The following is a 23,811-nucleotide window of genomic DNA, read 5'->3' as shown; positions in this document are numbered from 1 at the left end:
TTAAAAGTAAAGGTACCCCCCCAAAAAAAAAAAAAGAAATTGGGCTCAATCCTTTTGAATCCTCACAATTTAAAAACATTTTTGGGTTAAGTGCAGCAACACTTGAAAGGAAAAAGCAGGTCCAAAGTTGTAAAAAAAAACCAAACCAAACCAAACCAAAGAGAGAATTATATATATTTATATATTATATATGTATATAAAGTGGTATGATATAGAACCATTATGGTTAAGAAGAAAGAACAGAACAGTTACAAAAAGGCCAGGTACATGTTCACCAGTAGGTTTCTGTGCACAGTGTCCAAGAAAATAAAACTTCCCTCTGGATGATGTGGCTGAAACTCCTGGGGCCTCCCGTTCACAAGGGACCTGAGGCACGCGATGATGGCTGGGCAGCTGCACCCAATGCAGAGGACAATGGAGGAAATGGAACTTTTCTTTTTGAGGGGGGGATTGCAGTGGCCTCCTGCACAGAGAGGCTACTGGAGAAGCCTTGATGTGAGATTAGAGGAGGAACTAGGAAGGAAGGAGTTGGGAATTGCATAGTGAGGAGCGATGTGGTATTAAATATGCAGAGCACCTAAGAGCTTCATGCTACAGTTATCCTCTTTTAGGTAAGGAATTATTTTTGTGAACTTTCTGGTTGTACAGCAATTTATGTTCCACTTAGTTCATGCATGCAGCCACAGGGGCTGGGTGAGCACCCAGGAGCTCCAGGCCACCAGGAACCCATTTCTCTCTCCCAGCTGGGCAACATGCTCACCATCATGGCTGGGCAGGTTGATCTTAAGCCGCCCAAAAAGCACAGATCACTTGATAGCCATCTAGGAACAGCTACCAAAACATCCCACACTTCTTCTGGGCCTCCTGGAATGACTTGGGAAGCCATCCATAGCATGCATACAAATAACTCCTAGAGAAGGGGGAGTAGGCTGCGATGAAAGAAGTCACCTGGTTAAAAGCACAGATTAAGTCTTGTCAGGTCTCCGCTCAAGGCATCAGATTTATTCCCTAGTATCTCCCTTGAGGGTTTTCCCCTCCCACCCAGAGATGTTCACTGAGTTAACACTAACAGCCTTGTTGAGCTGGGGAAGACCTTAGCTTCAACTCGGTCCCCAGGCAGGAAATACTTCAAAGACAGCTCCTCTCCCTAGCTAAAGGAAAACTCACCCACCTCACCTACCCCTGAACGAGGTGGGGTGCCTAGAATCAACAAGCCAAGACACCTCTCTTCTTCAAAGGGCTCAGCACAGCACTGCAGTTGCTGCTAGAAGGAAGAGAAGGTGGGACCAGAAGTGAAGCATGGATTTATCCACAGAGGTATCTGTACCTTGCTCTTAAGGGTATCCACCCAGTCCCGTCTGCTGTCACCCTGCAGCACCCAAAGCTCTCATGAGCAATGGCTAAATGGCCCCCTGAGAAACAGTTTCTCTCAGAAAGGGCCAAACTTTCCATGTGTTTTCAAGGAACTGCTTTGGAAATCCTAACTTAGGAGCACTTAAAACCCCATGCACCATGTCCCACTCAACACACTCCTTGCATCTTGGCTGAGATGACTGTACATGGAAAATTAACACCTATCCAATGGAGAAAACTTAAAGAGGACAGGAGGGGAAAGGAGCACTCCATCCTTCACATTTGGATACATGGATGCACGCTAAAAGTCTTAGCTTGAACCCTTTTATCAGCACATAAAATGAACTCAGTTTAATAGTACATACAGGATACAAACACTACAGTTATATTCCCAAGACAGCACAAGAAATTCACAGCCAAGTCTTGATTCGGTTTCCTTTACAATTACAATGCAGTCTTGAACACTGGACGCAAGAGTCCAACATGCTATTTACATTTCACATTGTGGAGATGTTTGTGTGCTTGGAAGAGTTCTCAGTTCCAAAAGAAAGTGTCATTCACTCATGATGATGCAGTGGAAATAAACCAAGCCAACCAGACAAGCCAATGCCCACGTTTGTGCTTCTGAAAGAGTAACATGAAGTGTCTTCACTGATGCAGTCACCTTCAACCGGACAAGCTGCCTTGAATTTGCAGTCAGCGAGGTGTCCAGAGGCCAGTCTCATCTCCCCTGAATTCTGGACCCTTTTGCTAGCAACCAGTAACATGAGTGAGGCTCCAATAAGGTCAGCTGGGACACACCAAGTGATATGGCCTTGGCATTTTGTCACATTAAAAACAGAGACACATGATGGAAGAGAGAGAGAAGTCTCTACAGCTTTCCCTCCTACAGCTTGAAGAGTTTGGGCTCCCTCGACCATGAATGCCATCTAGAACAGATGAGTCTTCGCCAGATAGCACCTGCTGTTCACCCAAGAGGGAGGCACAGAGTCTGGGAGATCTTGGCTTTTGAAAGTCCACTCCCCAGACAAAATGTGACCATATGGATGAGACCGATTATGTCGCAGCCATAAGAATAGGCAAAGGCCATCTGTTCTTCAGCAGATCTGTTCAGACCAGCCTGCAGAAATGCCACACTGTTGCTCAAGGTTCCAGTAAAAAAGAAAAGGGGTGGGGAAAGAAAAAGAAGGGGGGAAAAAAAGAGTAGCAACAATAATAAACCAAAAGAAACCCATTTGTCTGTGTTTCCTATCCAGCGCTCTGCACAGCATGCAGCGGGGCAGCAGAGTTCCAGGATGCTTTACAAAAGTGCAATATCCATGTCAAGTAAGGAAGTGCTGGCTGGACAAAGGTACACAGCTCACACTGCAGTCATGTTATGCTGGCCTCCAGAGAGCAAAAGGTTAGCTCTCTAACATTCTTTCCAGTCACGCCTTGAAGTCACAGAGCGCATATCTCCACATCTGTGCCTTGCTGCAAGCCCCAGACACTGTTAGAAGTTGTTCTGAGTGTTAAGAATGGCTACACCAAACCTTGGAAGGAAGCTGGTCAAGGTGGCTGCTCCATCAGATGCTGCAAACAAAAAGGCATAGGCTCACTCCCCTGGCAGCCCTGCTGGCACGGATAGTACCACTGTGACAATTTAGATCTAACCCAAAGTGCAGTCACACGCATGTTCAGGATGCATTCTGTGTACACGAGAGTCAGCACACAAAACACTTGGGTTCCCCACACCCTCCAGCCTTCAGAGCACTTTGCCTTCAATGAGAGCTGGGCCACAGAGCTTAGGGCAGCTCCCCCACAATTCCGTGTACGCAGCAATCCGAGCACATCCTTGCCAGGAGAGGTGATGGCAGAGCAACTCGGTCCAATAAGGATTATATGGCTCTTGCTTCTTTCTTCAAAGCAAAGGGAAGGTTCAGTTCCCCACAGACAGCAGTTGCATGCTTCAAGTCCTGCAAGCTAACTGTATCTCAAGCTTGCACACCCAGCTCTCCTGGGAGGCCTTAAGACAGGGTAGAAACCTTGGTGCTCATGAACCACAGCGTCACTGTGCAACACCTGTGACTGCATTGCCCTTCCCCTCTTATTTGATAACACAGAGGTATGCTTCAGGGTGAAGCCCATCAAACACAGCTGAGAGGGCATATACTCAGTCCTGAGCAAGAAAATCCTGCTTCCAGATTGATGGTGAAGTTTTCTCCCAAACCTTCTCTTCCTGTCTGCACGGTGGTGCCTCCTTCAAATAGTAACTGCTGGCCTACAGCTTTTGCCTTCTCTTAGTGGTTTCTATCTCAAAAGGAGTCTCAGAACTTGCTCTTCCACAGAGCTGGTACCACTTTACAGCTCCTACTGAGCTAGGAGCAATCCCTACCTCACTGCATAAAGGCAACTGGCTAGAGCAAAGGCAGGCTGGTAGATTCTGTGCCCCATACAGCAAACGTGGGGTAAACAGACACCAAGTCTGAACATCACTGGGGTGAAGACAAACTGCCTCTGCCAGTGGCTCAATTCCAGTTTGAGAGATGTTGCTCACTTGACTTCCTCTGCCAGTTAAGATAATACTCAGCAGCCAGACTGAGATGCCCTTGCTCAGAGGTAAAAAGACAAAAAGGAACATCATTGTTACCCTGCTGAAAGGGCAGTACTGGACAGCACCTCTCAAGAGGCAGTCTCCTCTTCCAGGAGGAAGCTGTCAGTGCTCATTGGAGCACTGCTTTTCAGTGGAAAGTACAGCACCAGTGGAGGATGTTGCCCTCTGCAGGCATCCAGCTGCCTCTTTGCAAGCCCTGTTCAGCCTCCTGTCTAGAAAAATGCTTTACATGTGCCCTAATAAGGTCAGATAGTGGTTAGCAATGTGCCTTGAGAAACAAACCAAAGTAAAGTAGAATGAAACAGAAATTCTCTCTGAAAGTTGTGATGTTCTTCGGGTGCCACTTGGGTTTCTGACTCTGGAACGCGGAAGGTAAACTGACAATCCTGGGAGCTTGTTAGAACTGAGGCTCCAAAAACCTCCTTCAGTGCCAGTTCAGCAACCCTGTGCTGCCAATCATAACTTATTTTCCCTAACAAAAAGAAGTCCAGCAGAGTTCAGAGGTCTCACTCCTGCAGGGAGACCTCGCGTTTGCTAGAAAGCCGTTGGTGCTTCCAGCCTCCCTGTCCCACAAGATCTGGAACTCTTTAGTGCAAAAATACCCCCATCGAGCCTTGCAGGTCTTCTCCCGGACAAATTTGGCACCAAGTGGGTGGGTGGCTGGCTCCTGTCCGATCTGTGTGGCAGCCTCATAAAGGCAGCACCCAGAATGCCATCTGCAAGTACCTGGGCTTCCCTGACAGAGCAGAGAGGTCAGGATAGTTGACTGGTGCTGGGCCCCCCTGCTCCTCCTCAAGATTTCACATGTTAGAGTGGGAAAGAAAAAGGCATTTTCTTAATGGATTTAAGGAAAAAAAAAAAGTTAAACCAGGGTAGTGGAATGGTTTGCTGTAGAGGAGCCCCTGGCTCCCAAACGACAGTGGATATGCAGTGACACCATGAGGCAGGGGTTTCCCTCCTCCCTCACGCCGAGCACCAGACCAGAGGACTCCCACCAAAACGCCGTGTTGTGCATTGACTCAGCATCCCCTCGCTGTATGCTAGCCATGGGCACCAGCCTCTGCTTCCTCAACGCTGACAGGCTGCTGATCCCACTGCAGAAGTGAAGAAGATCTACCACCATCTTTCACTGAGTTCCTCTGGGGAATGGAAGGGGATAAAAATGGGGAAGAAGATATTCACCAACTTTTTCTAACTCTAATAAGCTGACCCCCAGGCAGCTGGCCCCCGTTTCTTGCCTGCATGTGCTTGCTCTCTCTTGCACAGCAGGTACAACAAGGTGGAGGCTTAAATTCAGAAGGGGCTTCCACTCCAGTGGGCAGGTACCAGGTTGGAGGAGTGGTCTGGACTGGAGAAACAGAAGGAGCTGTACTGGCTTTTGGGCAGAACAGCAGGATTGTTCTACGAGGACAGCAGGGGGGCACAGCAGTTGGCACATTGTTTAGTGTGACTGCACATGTGGGTTTTGTCTGTTTGTTTGCTTTCTTGCTTTTGCTTTTTCACTTTAATGCACACTGCCAGCATCTGGACGAGGTTGGTTGGTGGCGAGGTATTTGGCTCTCATGCTGGAGGTGTACTGGAAGAAGACAAGACAAGAAAACAGAACAAATAGAAGAGAAAAGTCAGTCAGAATGACTAATGCAAACAAGGAACCACAGACTACCTCCCATCATCACACAGTCTGGATTTACAGCAAGCGTATCAAGGAGCTGCTGGCTCAGTTTGACGAGGAAAGTTTCACAAGTCACTGTGTAGTCCACACTGAGTAACATTCTGTCAGCCTGCTGGCCAGGTCAGTGCAGAGGGGCAAATGATTTCCTCAAGCTCTCTACAGAGAAGGAAATCCAGTAGCCACCGGGTTGAAATATGGCACACTTTGCTTGGAGAAGAGAGGGAAATGGAAATGACGCAGAGGTAAGAACCTGCCTCTCACCTTTGTCCTCTCTCAGTCATGCTATGGCTTTCAATCCTGCCACCAAAGGAGGTTGAAAAGAAAATTGAGTGTGCACTGCATTTTTACACTGCATTTTACAGCACTGAGGGCATCAGAAGCCTGCATGCATCACAGATGGGTAGCTTGAAAGAAAAGTGTGGAAGAATGAATCTTTGATCGGTTAATGCCCAAGAAAGAACAGACCCTGCCAGGCTGGAAACAGGCTGGTATTAAACAAGATGATACTAGCTAACTGTTCTCAGATGGATAACAGTCCACTGGGGCTTGGGATTCAACCTGCATACTGCACAGTAGTAGAGAAGACTCCAGCTCGGGGGTAGGACAAGAAAGTCAGAGAGATGAGAGGGTTTGTTTTGGCTTGCTGGGTTGTTTTTGGCTTGCTTTTTTATTCTAAGCAAGGTAATCCAAAAGAGCTCCCAGAGGCTACTGAGGTAACACATGCCATTCAGCTTTGAATAACGAGCTGGAAAGCATGTAAACAGTACCCAGCAGTGAGAACAAAAGACTTTGCCCCTCTATGCCAATGCACTGGACGCCTTCATCATGACCACATTGCTGCTTCTGGGATTCTGCTTCCATGATATTAACAGCCAAGCTATGAGGACGGACGTTTTATTCCTCTTTTCATATCAGCTGGAGCTTCAATAATTCTGTAATACCCACATCTTGCTTCCCAAGAGTGCTCTTCAGCATACTAACTTTTTATCACTTTTAAAACTGAACCACATAAAATAGCTGGTTAAGCTGGCAGAGAGACAACTGAAAGGCAGTTCCACACCAGGAGCTATGATTTATCTTGCCTACTGGGAAAGAACATTATGAGGCATCTTTAGAATCTCAAAAGCTTCACTGTCCAAGGGGGTTTTCAGAGAATTCATAGTACTTTATAATTTTTTTCCTTCAAAGGGTGACCCAGGCTCAGCCTCTGCACAATGGAAGAGAGAAACAACTCCTTCAGCAGAGCTGACCCCGTGGGCACAAGATGAAGACACCTGTGGCTTATTTCCACACTCATTTTTTAAGTGCCTTCCATAATAGGAAAACTTTCTGCAGAACATGGATCTTACTATAAAACTCTGGCTGAGAAATGGCATCTATATTTAGAAGACAAAGGGTACCATCTGTTCTTTGTCTTTAAGACATGGCTTTTGTCAGTGAGAAGCAAAAAAAAAGGTAGAAAAGACCAAGCTGAGCTAGTTTAAGGCCTATGTTCTATGCAGTTTATTAAATGTGATTACTGTTTCAGAAAGTTTAGGGCATTATTAAAACACAAGACTAACCCAACAGGCTCTGAGAGGCTTAGAAGTCAAAGAACATGGAGTAAGCAGGGCATGTTTCAGATAGCACAATGCTGAAGTTACCAGCCAAGCATCATGCCAAGAAGAGGGTCTTAGAAGGAAAAATGCATCTGACTGCTCATTTTCCACTTGTATTCTGTGCAGTGCCATGGGATAGGAGAGGAGCATGAGCAGAGAACTTCCAGGTGCTAAGGTTTTGTAAGAAGTACTTAGAAAAAAATAACAACATCTTGGATCATGGAAGGTTATTGGGCATCTTTCTGGACATGTCACAGAGGTTCAGCACACAACATGCAAGATAGAGCAGTAAAAAAAACCAAAAACCAAAATCAAGAGGCGCCACTTGAACTGCATTTCAAGGATGTAGAAAGCACATCCATCATGGAGGGGAAAAAAAGGCAATTTTCCACCAAGAAAACACCCCCCTGGTTGTTTAAGTGTCACTAAAACACAGTAGTCAGGAACATGAGATATGGATAGTCAAGCAGAGAGCATTTTACATTCAAAACCTACCTGCAATCCACCATGAGGAGCAAATCAAGACTCGGAGTAGTCAGAGTTAGGGCTGATATTCTCTCCTTAACTCAGGATTTTTGTGCCTCTGTGCCTTTTCCCATTAGAGTCTGAACCAGCTTCTTGTGTCAAAGTGTATTCTTAATGGCTAAGTCTAAGTGTGACTGAAACCTGGAAGCAGAGAGCTAACACTCTACTGCACACCTCTCAACCAGCACAGCTCTACCAGCATGCACCAGCTCTTCAGTCACTGCATCAGACACGTAGGAATGCTTTGCTCCACGTGCAAGTGACAGCAGTGCCTCATCTGAGTCCTTCATTGCATCCTCTGCTGGGAAGATGCTGTGGAATACACAGATTCCAACATGTGGACAGGCCAGCAGATGAAGATATATCAGCAAACACTTGTTGCTCACACAGATGTGAAACCAAACTGTACTGTCTATAGTTAAAGTAAGCCTTACACTCCTTTATAAAGTAATTCTAATTAAGGCCTGAGCAAAATTCAGAGCTAAGGAGGTCTTGGGCTCTACTCTGAGGTAACCTGGATACAGTGCTCAACACAGCTGTAAGGTGTACAGTTGCATTTAGTTTCCTTTAAAGAGGAGCTTTCATAGAAGGTTCAAGAACATGCACAATGCAGCCATTCTTCCAGTACTCCTGCTGAAGTGCCCACGTGCCTCTACACCCTCATTTACCCCTTCAGAAACAGCACAGAGGACAAGTTTCAACCCATACCTTCACCACACTGTCAGCTCTTCTAAAAGAGTGCCTAAAAGGCTCCTTGTTAGCATTTCTGCTGGTGGCTTGTGCTATTCAACACAGCACACCTCTCAGTCACTCCCCAGGTGGCTAGGACAAACACAAGCTGATTGCACACAAGTTCATTTTTGTATTTCTTCAAAGGAAAGAAAAAAAAAAGAAAAAAAAAAAAGAGAGATGCTCTCCTTCCCATTCAGCCTTGTTGAGGGCACAGACTTTCATAGGTATGGTTTGCCAGCACATACTAGTTAGGTGCTTAACACCCACAGCCTGTGTACAAAGGAATGATTGGTTGCAAAACAGAAATAATGGGAAGCATCAGTTAATTGTTGAGATCATAAATTCCACCAGCTCCTGTGAACTGTGCAGACTGAGTACTTCACAGCTAACTGAGCTATGCTGGAAGATCACTTCGTACATGAAACCATGACTCTGAGTAGAAACCATTAACTATTTGTGGTTAAAAAACCCACAGGTATCTCTCTTTAGCTACTTTGACTTTGATTTCCTGCCAAAGCTACTCAAGTAATCCAGTAAAGACCAAAGCTCCTGGATTCAAGTCCTTAAATGTGGATCCACTTCTCAAAAGCTAGAGCACAGTAAACACACAGAGGTTGGTATCATCAGGTATGGGAGGTAGGAGATGCAGGGAAACAGGCAATTCCAGCCGGCGGGTTCTGAACTCAAAGGGACTTGAGTTTTCCATGTCAAAGGAATAGAGCTTCTGTTTGCTCTGTTAGCTTTTAAAGCCTCGGAAGGAATGCGATGCCTTTTTCTTAGCCCTGCAGCCAGCCACATGAAACTCTGGGTGTGACCTTCAGTAAACACAAGGCAGTGCAGACTGCGATCAGGGCATGGTTTGGCCCAGAGGAGACTTCAAGTCCACAATGAAGACACTAGAATTCCCCCTCCCCCCCCTCCACCCCCAAGCAGTATTTTATTTGATGGAACAGACCCATCTAACACCACTACACCACCACCTGCTGCAACCAGAGAGCAGAAAACCCACCATAAGCTGATGCCCGACAGCAGTCTTTGCAAGACTTAAGACCAAAGGAAGTTGTGACTCTTTCAAGGGTGCTAGCACCATGCTTCAAGACAAGTTTGCATTCATGCACCATGGCAGAGGGCATCAAGACACGCAGGCAGACAAATGGCAAGAGGCAGCGAGAACGCGGACCAAGCAGCGACATGACAGGAAGGAATCCAGTGCAAGGCTGACAAAAGCCCCCACAAGAACAGCAGAGAAGGAGGAACAGCAGCTTTATGGACATGTATTTCTGGGAACAGAATGCAAGGTACAGGTCTTTGATTGCATGAGCCAAAAGTAACAGCCTTTGTCTGACTGGAACCAACACCTTCCAGTTCCTGTGTGACTGTAGCTCCCTTGACGAAGCACTACTCTTCATAGCAGCTGAGTTGCCTGGTAGCATTAAACCATAGCCTAGGTTCAACCAAGCTAAAAGACTACAAGACTTAATGCAGACCACCTACTCTTTCTGTAGGCAGTTGGCTTTGTCATGGACCACAGCAAGGGAGACACTGGCTCTCTTGGAGAACATCAGCCCATTAGGAGACCAGACAGTGAAATGGTACTAGGATGACCCTGTTTACAGAGCCTGTGGGACATGGATAGGAACGATTCGGACACACAAAACAAAGAGAACAATAAAAGGTTTTGAAACAGAATGAAACAGATCTTAGTGATTATGTCTGGATCCTTAAGGAGGGAATTTATTTATTTATTTGGTTGCTTGTTTCAAACTTGCTCCTTTCTAACTTTCAATGCAAGGATAAAAGGAGAAGCTGCAGATGGATTTAACAGGCAATGAAGTAACTCTTCAGTGCAGGCCACCATTACCAGCGAGGATCCTTGAACAAATTTAAGCTTCTACTGAAGAACCAAAAGCTTGTGGCAGGTAAGCACTGGTGGTTCTCAGGCACATGCTGTTGTGGCCAGTCAAGATGAACAGAACAGCAGTGGGGCTCAAGGGAAGCCAAAAGCTGAATTAAGACAACCAGTCCCGACTGAAAAGCTGCCAGATTGTTTCTTTTTGCTTCTAGAAAACGCCTTCTTGTGACGACAGAACTTCTGCTCCGCATTTGAAGTGCAAGGTTAGCTCTGCCTTCGAGCAGCACTCAATGCTAAGCGTTCAAGTTGTTCTCAAGCAGGTTCTCTGAGTTGAAGCTGCCCATGAGTTAAGCTTTTGTGAGGCCTGGGCACCCATAACCCTCACAAGGTGCACCAGAAGCCTTTGCAAGGCTGATACTGCTCCTTGAGTCTGCACCAGAGCAAAAATGTTCATTGTAACCCTTGGCAGGAAGGAATGGGGTGGGAGGTGCAGAGGGAAGGAATGTGAAGAAATAAAAGGCACTGGCCTGGGATAAACAGTGCAGGGATGAAGGGAGTGGTTGGGAGTGGAGAAGGGGTTGAGCAAGAAGGACCTTGTTTCCAGTACCTGTTCCATTTGCGGGCGCTGTTACCAGTATGTCCGTGCACTGTCCGAGGGCTTAAGCTGCCAGCTCATATGGCTGCTACTGTCCATGGCAGCCAAATACAACTGTGATGACGCAAGAAAGAGAGAGAAAAAGAGAGTGCAGCCTCAACGTGCATGAAAAACACAGTGCAAGCAAGTGAAACGTTGTGGTGTGTGTCAGCGACAAGGTGGGCTCTACAACCCTAAGGGAACAGCCCTGTGGCAAGAAGGAGAAAACAGAAGGAATGAGAGAAGGGAAATAAACAAACAAACAAAAAGCCAGGAAAAGTAACGGACAAACAATGCAGCAGGATCATCACATCTTAGCTTTCACCATCTGTTCCCAGAAAGCTAAACAGAACACAGCAGCTCTGTCCACATCCTGGACACAGCCTATTTGGATGGTTATTCCCTCTCTCCTCCCTCCCCAGAAGGGGCAGGAGCACGTGCATTGCTATTCTCTTCTAATTTCTCTTCTCCCACAGATGATTTGCTATGAAAAGTTACAATTTCTTCTGCCTCAGTAGGGTCTCTGCCATCTGCTATGGAAAGCTGCAAACAGAAAAATCCCAGAAACCCCCCTTCCTCCCTGCTGCCTGCCAATATGAGGAGACAGCACTTTTGTTGTCTCCACTGCCCATCTACTACATCCCTCCAGAAAACACATTTATCCTACAGCTTGTTCCTTGCCTTGCCTAGGGACAAACTCCCCTTGTCGACAGGCACCACATTGCACTCTCACCCTTCAGCTCCTGTGCTTCCCTACAGGACATACTGATGGCTGCCAAGCCAAGTTACTCTGAAAATAAAACCTCATCTTAATCTACTCTCAGAAACCAGCCTAAGGCACCAGGAGTCAGGTTGCCCCTTGGGATAGCAATGCAAACAGCTACTGAAGAACCAGGGACCTTCTTGCATAACCAAAGCCCCTGCAGAAAGGAGTGTGCTTTCGCTGAAGCAGAAGAGCTACAGGACAAGGGGAAGCAGGACCTTGGTCTACAGACATGGAACAAATATGTGCTTTAGCAGTACCAGAGGGACAGTGCCCTTCCTACAGCAGGAAACGCCAGCAGTAAAGCATTTGTCACACTCTACTGTGTGAAGTACATCAGCTCTTCTCCTGAGGACCATCTCGTTGCTGAGAGCAGATAATGCTACCAAAGCTTGCAGTAAGAGCACCACCAGGGATCAAGGAAAAAAAACTTTATGAAAGTTGAAAGAGGTCTGGCCAAGTACAGAGACAAGGATCTACTCTCCACTTATCCACTTTCTCTACAGCAAGATGAATTGGTCCTTCTGAAGCGAAAACATCTATGTGATGTCCTCTTTTCCACCATACTTCCTACTCCATCTTTCAAACCCTTCTTGCTCCCCCTTCCAAACCCTTCTTGCTCCCCCTTCCAAACGCTTCTTCCTCTCCCCTTCCAAACGCTTCTTCCTCTCCCCTTCCAAACCCTTCTTCCTCCCCACTTCCAAACCCTTCTTCCTCCCCACTTCCAAACCCTTCTTCCTCCCCCTTCCAAACACTTCTTCTTCCCCCTTCCCATGAATTTGAGCCATGCACCACAGAGTGTATTTTCTTTACCTATACCTGGAGACTGGTTGATTATTAAGCATGCTACTACTCATCCTCTGTCATCACACCACCAAGTCAAGTGAGCACTGCGATGGCATGTTCTCCAAGTTCTGGTGTAAGTAAGGCTTACAGGATCCAGTGAAGGAGGGCAAGATTCATCTAGTTGTCACACAGACACGAAGGCAAGCCCATGTTTTATCCAGCATACAGAATGCCTATTAGGCCACTCTAAGTACCAAAACCTTCCATGAAAGTTGTTTCTTTTCCTTTTGGTTTTTTTTTTTCTCCTTTCCTCCTCCATAGGAAATTAAATACAAAAATAGATTCTAAAGAAAGTAAAACAGTTGTGAAAGGAAGATTTACAAAACCAAAAAATTCTCAACCCAAAAAAAAAATAAAAAAGAAAGAAAAAATTAAAATACAGGTTTTATCCTACTGTCTCTTCAGGGCAGATTAAGGAGAGAGGTTCAGCAATAACTCTGAATTTACTGCTTTAACAAGTCTTTTTTTCCCCCCCTGTTTCTTTAAACTTGAGGAAGCAGTGCCATAGATAGCAAGTACACGGCATGCAAGTGAATCATCCTGCTGGAATCACCCACCAAGACACTCATGCACTTCAGTGGTGGCAGGACTGGGCCCATAGGACTGCCAGTGTTAACAGCCTGAGTTTCATTCTTTGTATGTGCAATGACCAAAGTAGCACAGCAGGGTTTTATTCTCCATGGCAGGTGAGACACGGTTTTGTATACTCAAATTGCTGCCATTCATGGGCCAGATCCTGCGTTTGGCTGCACGATCAGCTCCCTTGAGAGCATGTAGGAGTGGTAAAGGTGTATTGCCCAAAGTTGCTGAAGCAGAGAGGAGCAGTAAAGAGAGACTTACTGAGGGAGGAGGGGACTCCCGGCCAATGAGCGGGGTATTCTCGCAACGGGGGTTCTGGAAATTTGCATTCTGGCTCCTAGGAAAGGAAGACACACATGGTAACAAGGGGTACGTGCCATGCTTCTCTGGGGACACAGCCTAGGTACTCCCAGAATTTCCCTGTCAGCTCAGTTCTCCCTGAAAGCTCTCCTACGAGGCCAGCTGGATTTCTCTTTTTCAGACAAGGGCACAAAATAAGCACTATTTTCCCTCAGACTGAGCACTTTCTTTACACTCTTACTCAAAAGGGCTCACACTGAATCATGTCAAGTGATTTAAAAATAGGTCTGTGTGAAAATCTGCCTCTCCTCAGTATTAGAACTGTCAGGCTGAAGGAACGGAGATAAAATGAGGACAAAGTGTAAGGGGAAGAACAAAATGATGTGCCAGCCCAGAAAAATGGGTGCTGAAGGTAACCCAAGTGTGATCAGGGTTAGACACATCTGGAGAAAGCTCTGAAGATCCCACCTGCAACAGATGTCCAAGGCCTTGAGACATCTGGTCTAGTGGATGCTGCTCCTGCTCATGGCAGAGGGGTTGAAACTAGATGAACATTAACATCCCTTCCCAACCCAACCCATTCTATGATTCTATGTCAGAACTGACTACAAATATTATGGAAGGAAAGAGCCATCCACAGGTTTTGTCTTGGCTCTCGAGTCTCTCAGGAGTCTTTAAACCTTGGGACAAGACTGCTCTGAAGAATGAAGTCTTCTAGGGAGTAGGATCACCGTGTAGTGAGGACCTCAGACAATACCTTCCCACTTCTCCCTAGACTGATTTCTAAAGCCTGCAGGACAGAGCTGTTCACATTTTGGAGCATGCTGAACAACGCAACTCTTTCTACTGCAGCACTTTCAAGCTATTCCCTTCTCCCAGTAGAAGCCAACCAGAGAATATGCCTTTTGACACTGGGATCAAAATCCTTCATCGCTTTCTACTGCTGGGTGGGAAGTGTCAGCCTTGCAGCACTGAGCAACAACAGAAACCAGAGTGGAGCAGCTTGGAGAAGCAGAGGCCAGCCTTCTGGTCGGGATACTCACATGTACTCTGTGACGGGAGCATTGCTGACTGTGTGTGCTGCTGCTGGAATGCTGGTCTCACTGCCATAACTACTCCCACAGCTATAGAGGCTGGGCATGTGCACTCTGTAAAGATTATCGTGTGTCTGTCTACTCCCTTGAGCAGCTGATTCGTCTTCCCCATCATCATCTGAGCTTCTGCAAGAAGGAGAAAAAGTTCCTCCTAGAACCCTACAATTACCCCACGTGTGGGGCTTGCAGGAAACCATGGTAATCCTAGGAACCTCCCAACCATCTTCCACACCTCCACATTTATACCTATTTGGGATGCCTCAGGGTGGCAGTGTCAAGCACAGCCTACACCACAGTGATTCAGACCTCCCACAGGTACCATCTGGACTTTACACTGCGTGATCCCCTGCAGTCCCCTAGACTCTTCCCTCAGAGTTTGGCAGATAGCACAGTTCTGCAGCTGCCCAGGTGCTCTACCAAAGGATGCACACACATCCTGAAACACACAGCACTTCAAAAACAGAGAGCAGAGCAGCGGGGATGAAATACCACACACCCTATAGAAAGCAGCCCTAAAAACTGCCATCTGTGTCCCTCCGGTTCTTGTAGCCACCTCCATAAAGCTTCAAAGGGTAAAGCTCTGTAGACTTCTCTGAACTTCCAAAGAGCTTGCACCAGCTCCTAGCAAAATCTCTGAAGTCTTTACAGGGACTAAGCTGCAACGTTTGTGTCTGATTTATTCTCCCCAAACCACCAGGATTTTAAATCCATTTTTACGCAGAGCAAAGCAGAGCTGAGCTGTTCGCCAGCTGGCTCCTCCTCTCCGTCCCAGACACTGCTGCCGTTTCATCTCCCTAATTCTGGTACGAAGCACCGAGGTTTGAGAAATCCTTTAGCCGCACTTGACAAACCTATCAGAAAGGGTCTCCGGGAAGCACCATGGACACCGCTAGGACGTCCCCGAACCACCTGCAGCTTCTGTACCACCCACCAGGTGGCACTGAAGGTTTGCCGCGGGAACGGCAGCCCGCACCGGCCCCGGCAGGCGCTGGGGGTGGCATCCCGCGGGGAGGCACCGGCAGAAACGGGGCGACAGGGAATGCGACAAGGGAACCCTTCAGGTCGCAGCGGCAGCCTGAGCCCGCTGCGGTTGGCAGGACAGGCAGCAGCCCACGGGGAAGGCAGCAGCCCACGGGGAAGGCAGCAGCCCACGGGGAAGGCAGCGCAAGAGGCACCGCTGTGTAAACCTTTCTCCTGCCGTTCCCTTCTCGGTACTGTCTGTGCAGCTGCGTGGGGAAGAGGTAAGGAAACTGCCATTTTCTTCAGCCCTATTCTGATGCGTTCCCCAAGGCTTTCTCTGTGGGCACTGCAGCCCTGGCAAGCCCTGGCTTCCTGCTGTTGTTTTATTCTGCTTAGAACCCTCAGCCTGGGCTTAGACCATCCGGAAAAAAAAATCCTGTTTCAGGAACACAGAAGAAAATTTGCTGCAGTCTGCTGCTGTTCTTCTGCTAGAACAGAGAACTCAAAGCTACTTGAATAGCAGCAAGCAGTCAGCGAAGCAAAGGCTTGCTCAAGACTTACTGATCAGCCCAGTTAGGTCATTAATGCTGCTTCTGAACAACTCTGGTGCCAGGAGATTGCCACCAGTTTGCAAGGGTTTCATCTATCACCTATGCTATTGCCAACAGAACAGTTCCCAGCTTCTCTGAGCCGTGCAAGCCAGTCACCCCAGCTTGAGCAAAGCAAAAAGGCAAGTGAGAATGGCTGCCCGTTCCAATCCTGTAGCCCATACTAAAGCAAATGCCTCGAAGCAATCCGAGGGAAGAGGTATCTTGCAGAGATGGCACACAGTTCAAGCATTACCCCTCTCTACAGCTATAATCACTAATACACAGTTAATAGACACTACTTCTACAGTGTACTGAGCACTCTGCACACACAGTATTATAAAGTTCAGATGTAAATATTAACCATGGCCAGAGCAAAAGCCAACAGTTCTTTTTTTTTCCCCTTCCTTTCTGTGGGATTTGTGCTTACAAAGCCTCATCCCTCACACTCCTGGGATCATATGGGAAAGAGCTCCATATGCTCACAGGCACAAATCCAATAGCTGCTCTTCATTAGGAAAGAGCTCTACAATGCTACAGGATCTAAACCCTCTCTATACCTCTTTTGCTGCCAAGTGTGTGGGACGCTGCACACAATGGAGCTGAACATGAGTGCTGTGACAAAGGAGAAGAGAACCAGGTAGATGAGGCCTTCCACTCCATCATAGCAAAAGCCTGTCAAAGCCTGGACGTAATCCTGGAGAGAGAAATAAGCAGATTCCTGGTCACTACAGAGTTAACATTGAACTCTAATTCAAACCCCCTTCCCCCTGAACCACTTTTCCTGAGACAACTGAAGAAATCACAGAAATATGCTCTGGAAAAGGGACAGTTTTAGGTACCTCTGGTGATTTTCCTATCTGAGCTAACCTTTATTTCTTCTCAGAAAACCCAGCTCAGATTTAGACATGGAAACATTTTCAACCAGTATGACTTTAATAGAAAAAACAAGCCAAATTAAACTTAGCCACCCAACTTAAGGTACCAGCTTAAGGAGCCTCTCAGCTCCCACACTATCTCCACCCAACTTAAGGTACCAGCTTAAGGAGCCTCTCAGCTCCCACACTATCTCCACCCAACTTAAGGTACCAGCTTAAGGAGCCTCTCAGCTCCCACACTATTTCCACCCAACTTAAGGTACCAGCTTAAGGAGCCTCTCAGCTCCCACACTATCTCCACCCAACTTAAGGTACCAGCTTAAGGAGCCTCTCAGCTCCCACACTATCTCTCATTGCCCAAGAACACAAGCACTTCTCTGCCTTTAGAGATGCAGCTTGGTCAATGGTTAGGACAGGCAGTTGTAAGGCATTCCACTCCATGGGAAAGGCAAGAAATTATGTGCAATAGGGGAAAAAAAATCCCTGAAGGCCCCTGAAGCTGTAGGGCTGCAGCTTGTAGCTGCATAAAGGCACACTATCTAGTCTCATCTGTTGACCTTTAAACAGAAAGCTAACTTGATCCAAATTCCCAATCTCCTTTCTGCTGGAGTCAATCAGTAAAAGCTGCTGTGAACTACTTTGGCACATCAGAGATGTGAAGCTCCAGAATAATCAGTATGCTACAGGCTCGACAGCCCCTCCGTGATTTCTCTGTCCAAGCTCAGTCACTGAGTGCTCACCAAATGAAGACTCCGACAGTCTACTAAAGCTGTCAGTTGCTGCAAGTTGACTTCTGTTGAATTTAAGACCTCCTGGATCCGAGTAAGATACTCCTGTAAGCAACAAGGTAGTGATTACTGCAAGGCTGTGGCTTACCAGGGCCTTACACAAGGGTAAGGGAAGTCAGAAAGCACAGGGAGAGCAAATTTGAGGAGAGTTACCTTGGAGGTGGGGTGCTCTCTGCTTGCTGACCTCATGAGTTCCATGACATCATCTTGCATTTCAACCAGAGCCTTGTGACTTCCTGACAGCTTCTGCTCAACAGAAAACATGCAACATTTCAGCAACTGAGGCCACATGCACCAATGCAACTCTTTGGAAAAGACTTAAATCCTACTTTCTGTATATTGAAGCATCATCTGTACAAATGGTACAAGTTAAGGATGTCTCAACTGACATGGATGAAGCTGTGACAGGGTTAAGTTTGACTTTTAGCAACCTGGAAGAAGTACAGACAGAAAGAAGAGGAGAAGGGAAGAATCAAAAGGGGGGGAAAAACCAAACACATAAACATACACAAAAATATACACACAGCTGGGGCTTGGTCCAGGGCAGAGGGGAAGAAGAGAGAAAAGACACAAACCACTCATGTTCTCACCACAGAGCACAGCTGGATTTTTCTACTAAATCAGACAGCTGAGAAAGACTTAATGTTAACATTAGAAGTTGTTTGTATTAGGGTGCAGCCCTCACATCCCATTAAAGCATCCATGGGAATTTCACATGCAATAGCATGTCAGAGACTGTACTGAGCAACCAGAAACGCAACAGATGGCAATGGTGCATCATACCACAGCTTGAAGTGTTCTTACCCCACCCTTTGAAAGAGAGGAAGATAAGACTTTAAAAAAATCCTAAATATAAATGGTGAAGCAGCTGGTGTCTGCCAAATGGTAGGTGGTGTGGGTTCATTCTGGCCTCTGATACGCAAGACACAGTTTGGGGCGGGCTCAGGTGCTGTTCTTCAGCCCCCACACGAAAGAATAATGACTCACATTTATACTTCAGGATACAAATCCTTCAACATCCAAGGGATGCAAGAGGCATATATGAGAATCACTCCCCCACCCACAGAAGTGGCTGCATTTTGGGAGTGGAGTGTTGCCATGTTTAACCCAAAAGAACCTGCCAGGGGAGATTCAAAGCACAAGTATGTAGTTTCCCACCCTAGTATTAAGTGTGGGTGATCTGACTCTGTGTTGATGCTCTCAGAACAGTGCCATGTAAACAGAAGTGCCATAAAGCCACGGTCCTCACCACATCACTCATGGGCCCTTCCAAGAGGGCATCCTGGACTTGAAGCTATGGAGGTAGTGATGATGAAGCTGGAAAAAACAGCTCACTAAAATCACAGTGCCACCTCTTGCACAGACAGCAAATAGCTACCAAAGCTTTACCAAAGGGTGGAGTGTCCCCGAAGCTATCACCTTGCAATCTGCTGCTTGCTGGACTAGAAAGTGTTTAAGCTTTCTCCCACGGGATGCTGAGGAGAGGTGAAGGGAGCTCAGATGCTTACACTCACCTGCTGGAAAGGGTTGGGGTATCCAGCACTACAGGTGATGTAGTAGCGGAGAGTATCTACAAAAGGCAAGAGAGAAGAAAATCATGCCAGGTGCATTGTTCCAGCTCTGCAGGAGTTTACAACTGCCACAAGGGAGGTGTTAAGGCCTGAAAGCAATACATAAAATGAAAATGCAATATAAATGGAATCTCTTCCTTCTCTCCATGTAGGCTTACAGTGCAAGGATGGCACTACAGAAAGGGATGTAAGCTGCAAGCTGCCTTTGGGGAGAAAAGAAAGATTTGGAGGGTTGTTTGTTGGTTTTTTTTGCTTTGGCTTTTTGTTTGTTTGGGGTTTTTTTTGGTTTTTGAACAGTGAAAGGCAATGTGCTACCCTACTGGAATGGATGAAACATCCCAAAAGCTTTATTCAGACATCAGCATTACCCACTGTACAAACACAAGATGAGACCTCAGTCTAGGATAAACCTAACTGAATGCAACTTCCAAGTGTCAGTAAACCTTTCTATGATTGCCAAAAAGCAATCACAGAGTGCTGCCTAAGGCACATAGCAAAGAGACAATGCAGCTTTCAGCCAGTTCAGTTCCCCAGTGAAGTCACTATACAGACATCAAACTTAGAATAGTCAGGGCTGGAAGGGACCTCAAGGATCATCTAGTTCCAATCCCCCTGCCATGGGCAGCGACACCTCATGCTAGATCAGTTTGATCAGAGCCCCATCCAGCCTGGCCTTAAGGACCTCCAGGGATGTAGCTTCTACCACCTTCCTGGGCAACCCATTCCAGTGTCTCACCACCCTCATGGTGAAGAACTACTTCCTAACATCCAGTCTAGCTCAGGAGAGGTAGTAGCAGTGACATAAATACAGACTGCTATCAGAACTATCTGTGGAAGCACGTTGTTGGTCTAAAGGAGGCACATAAACACATCTCTGTGCTGCCACACAAACAGTGCTTCCTAAGTGTACAAGTTCAAGGGCAAAAAGAGCAGAAGACATCTTCACAACTGCAGAGTCTTCTGCCATGCTCAAGGTCAGTCTGCTTTTAGGCAGTATTCTGTGGAAGAACATTAATAAAGTTCTCCTAATTCAAGCAAATCATCACTTTCAGTAACAACGTCCTACAAATGCTATCACTCTGACAGCAATCAAAGTGGATGGAAGACAACAAGTTCTTATCTCTCTGCTGTGTATTAAGGCTGAACTAGTAAATAGCAGTTGGTATTTGGAGCATGCCACTTGCACACAATTAGATTTTAATTAGAAGGCTTTAATTAGACTTCAACTACACGAGTGTACATCATTTGTTTTGTAGCCTGCTTTTGACTTATGCAAAAAAGGGTACTTTGGGTGTTAATACTGCAGACTTGATCAGAAGAGCAAGCTCTTACCAGGTACTAGGACAGCAGCAACACAGTACCTGATCGAGGGACCTCAGATCATGTACTGCTAACATCCCAAAAGTTAGTCTTAATACTGAGTAGCTCTACCAGTAATCACAGTGTGGTTAAGATTTACTCCTATGCTTTCAGGTAGGACTACCACATTGCCTTTCTAGCAGCAGCATTTATTCCCAGGCTTTATTCCTGCTCATGTGTATGAAATCAGTCTGGTGCCCTCATAAGCCCTCTGTAATACTACACCAACTGCCAGCATGCAGAAGTTACAAATATCAGGCATTCCCTTGTCATTTTCAATCATTCTGCTGAGGCAGGGAGCTCCAGAAGACTTTATCTTCCAAATACTTTTAGATTACTTCTCAAACATTTACAGTTCCTCTTTGGATGAATGGGAGTGTGACAGCTCAGCAAAACCAAAGGTGATGTTGACTTGGTAAAGACTACAAACACACCAGACTGCACACACTGCTTCTCCTCCTTCCCACTAGCATCCTTCTCTCTTATTTCTTGTTTTTGTTCTCTATCTTCCTTTTGTGACTTCCAGTAACACATATTCCAGGCTACAAAGCTGCTCTAATCAGCTCAATTCAGAAATTAGCAAAAGGCACAAGCAAGTGGAGCTGTGGAGGAAGCAGACCTGACTGTATCCTGACACTGTCAAGCTTCCCATAAATATTGAATGCACCTTTGGGCGACCCAACACACTGAGGACCAAGTGGTGCAACACAGACTGTCAGCTCCTGCATGCTGGCAATGCAACCTGACAGCTGTTATTTATAATTCATTAGCCTACTTTGGGGCAGCTTCTGCCAGCTGCTCCATCTCCCCTCCTCCCCTCCACAGACTCTTTCTCAGGGCTGACTTACATCTGCCTTGTGTGCTTCATTTGGGCAGGCAACAAAAGCAACTGTCCATGATTATTGAGCCAAGGTGACGCTGCCAGGTTTATAAATCACACTCAGCAATCATGGAAAAACTAAGATTGCACCTTTGCTGAGCTAGCAACATAGCAACACCAACCCACAGCATCACACATAGTGACCTAAAGCAGCTGTGATCTTGTCACCTCTTTATTTTAAACCAACAAGCCACTAAAACTTTCTCTTGGGCTCCCACAGTGGCATCAACTTTACATCACCTCTGTAAGTGCATTAAGTTGCACGACATACTGCTAATACACAGCCTTAGAAATGTTTCTTGAGGGCCTTCTGGACCATCCCTGGTGGGCATGTTAGAGATCAGACTTCCTGATGTCATCGTAGTTTGCAGCTTGTAAACCCAGGATAAAGGTTGCTGGTTACAAGTGAAGCAGAAAGCAGTACAGTGAAATAAGTGCTTGCCTTGCTTCACCCTGGAAGCAGGATCAACGAGGCTTCACTGGCTTTGCAGCTGACAGTTGTGGCACTCTGTACATAAAACGTGCTTTCCAAAATAGCAATGCCAGCAGGAGCAGTCTTCCCCTGCACTGAACCCACTGTGCCTTAAAGCTAAAGCTACCATCAGCAGTGAAGCTGCCTTACAGTGATCCTGTGCTGCAAAGCCTGGAAAGGAAGAGGAGTATGACCCTTATCTCCTTACTGCCAGGATGGGAAAGATTAGGAGCAGGAAGCACCTTCATCAGTTTGAAACCTGGTGGAGACTATCCTGTACATACCAAATCCCACATTTCAGTCTAGGAAACAGCTGTAGTAATCCATCACTTGCACTCCGCTAACAGCTCCAGGCAATTTCTTTCTATGGTTATGTTTCCAGTGCATTTTCCTCTCAAGGAAAATTCCTCAAGGTTGGATCTGTGTTTTGAAGCCAGCCTTTAGGCGATCTAGTTCACAGGAGAAGGGTCAGGCAGGGCTGCAGTTGCAGCTGTCTGTGTCTGCTGTTGCTAGCAGCAATCCTCCTGACCCACTCTCCTGGTGCACAGGCAGTGTGGGAGCAGAAGGTAAGGAAAGGAACTACTCAAAATGCTTTCTCTTCCCAAAGTCTGTTCTTTCCTAGAAAGGAAAGTAGAGCTGCCTGCTAAAAACAGCTTCAGCTGCTAGAACTACTTATTGCTTCTGCAACCATGGAGATTTACTACTCGCTTCAAAGCCCAGCCAAAATGCAGAACTGACATTATACACCCACCAAAAGGCAGCAAGAAGGTCTGCAGGGTAAAAAGCCATTGGAAAAAAAAAGATCCTACTTTAAAATAAAATTGAAAAACCCACAAACCACACATTTTTAAAATGCCCATGCCTAGAACAGCTTTTCCCAGCCCTTCATCTCTACTGCAGCATTCTCTAAGCATCCTGCACTTTACATATACACCCAGATGAGACCATCTCTGTGGGTTCAAGCATCAGAGAAAGTTGAACTATCTTGCCTGTGAAGGCAAAGGAAGAAGATTCCTTTGGCCAGATTTTCTTGCTCAGGTAACAGGGCCTCCACCAGGAGGTTTGTTTCTCTAAGGCAATAGCCTGACAGCAAATCATAGAATCAGCCAGGTTGGAAAAGACCTCCAAGATCATCCAGTCTAACCTAGCACCCAGCCCTAGCCAGTCAACTAGACCATGGCACCAAGTGCCCCATCCAGGCTTTTCTTGAACACCTCCAGGGATGGTGACTCCACCACCTCCCTGGGCAGCCCATTCCAATGCCAATCACTCTCCTTGTGAACAACTTCCTCCTAACATCCAGCCTATACTTCCCCTGGCACAACTTGAGACTGTGTGTCCTTGTTCTGTTACTGGTTTTTCTGGGAGAAGAGACCAACCCCCACCTGGCTACAACCTCCCTTCAGGTAGTTGTAGACAGCAATGAGGTCCCCCCTGAGCCTCCTCTTCTCTAGGCTGAACAACCCCAGCTCCCTCAGCCTCTAAAGGAAAGCATCAGCATAACATTGACATTTCTGTCATCTACACCACACTTGCACTGGGGAAATCATTCACTGTGAGCCCTCAGCAAAGAGCTTGTAGCCATCCCATGTGCCCTCTACTCAAAGCTCTCCACTCATCAGTCCAGGCAACAAAACCATGCAGCAAAACACACCTGAGTGCTTCTTTGGGTGTTTGTTGAGTCCATGTAATAACTCTGTAACCACCACATGCCCCATCTGAGTTTTTGTCCTGACCTTACTTCTAGAGAGGCAAGGGAGGTAGCACAGAATCAC

At 46.6% G+C, this 23,811-nt stretch overlaps 1 protein-coding gene across 4 annotated transcripts in view; it reads right to left on the bottom strand.

Moving 5' to 3' along the window:
- Nucleotides 1–1,663: 1,663 nt before the first annotated feature.
- Nucleotides 1,664–23,811, bottom strand: part of TTYH3 (tweety family member 3) — a 96,890-nt gene continuing 74,742 nt past the window's right edge. Inside the window, exons 8-15 of one of the 4 annotated variants that reach the window (XM_064153660.1) lie at nt 19,269–19,324; nt 17,908–18,000; nt 17,707–17,799; nt 16,649–16,785; nt 14,491–14,667; nt 13,409–13,484; nt 10,933–11,034; nt 5,442–5,522 (exon numbers count right to left, since the gene is read on the bottom strand). In XM_064153660.1, the coding sequence (XP_064009730.1) occupies nt 10,954–11,034; nt 13,409–13,484; nt 14,491–14,667; nt 16,649–16,785; nt 17,707–17,799; nt 17,908–18,000; nt 19,269–19,324 (713 nt within the window). In that variant the 3' untranslated portion in view covers nt 5,442–5,522; nt 10,933–10,953. Of the gene's footprint in view, nt 5,523–10,194; nt 10,756–10,932; nt 11,035–13,408; nt 13,485–14,490; nt 14,668–16,648; nt 16,786–17,706; nt 17,800–17,907; nt 18,001–19,268; nt 19,325–23,811 lie in introns of those variants that run through there. The other 3 variants (XM_064153661.1, XM_064153662.1, XM_064153663.1) reach the window with 3 other exon arrangements.

The sequence above is a fragment of the Pogoniulus pusillus genome, chromosome 13 (genome assembly GCF_015220805.1).
Source record: "Pogoniulus pusillus isolate bPogPus1 chromosome 13, bPogPus1.pri, whole genome shotgun sequence".
NCBI lineage: Eukaryota > Metazoa > Chordata > Aves > Piciformes > Lybiidae > Pogoniulus > Pogoniulus pusillus.
The sequence above is the reverse complement of the archived record's forward strand: the minus strand, read 5'-3'. Positions and strand labels throughout refer to the sequence as shown.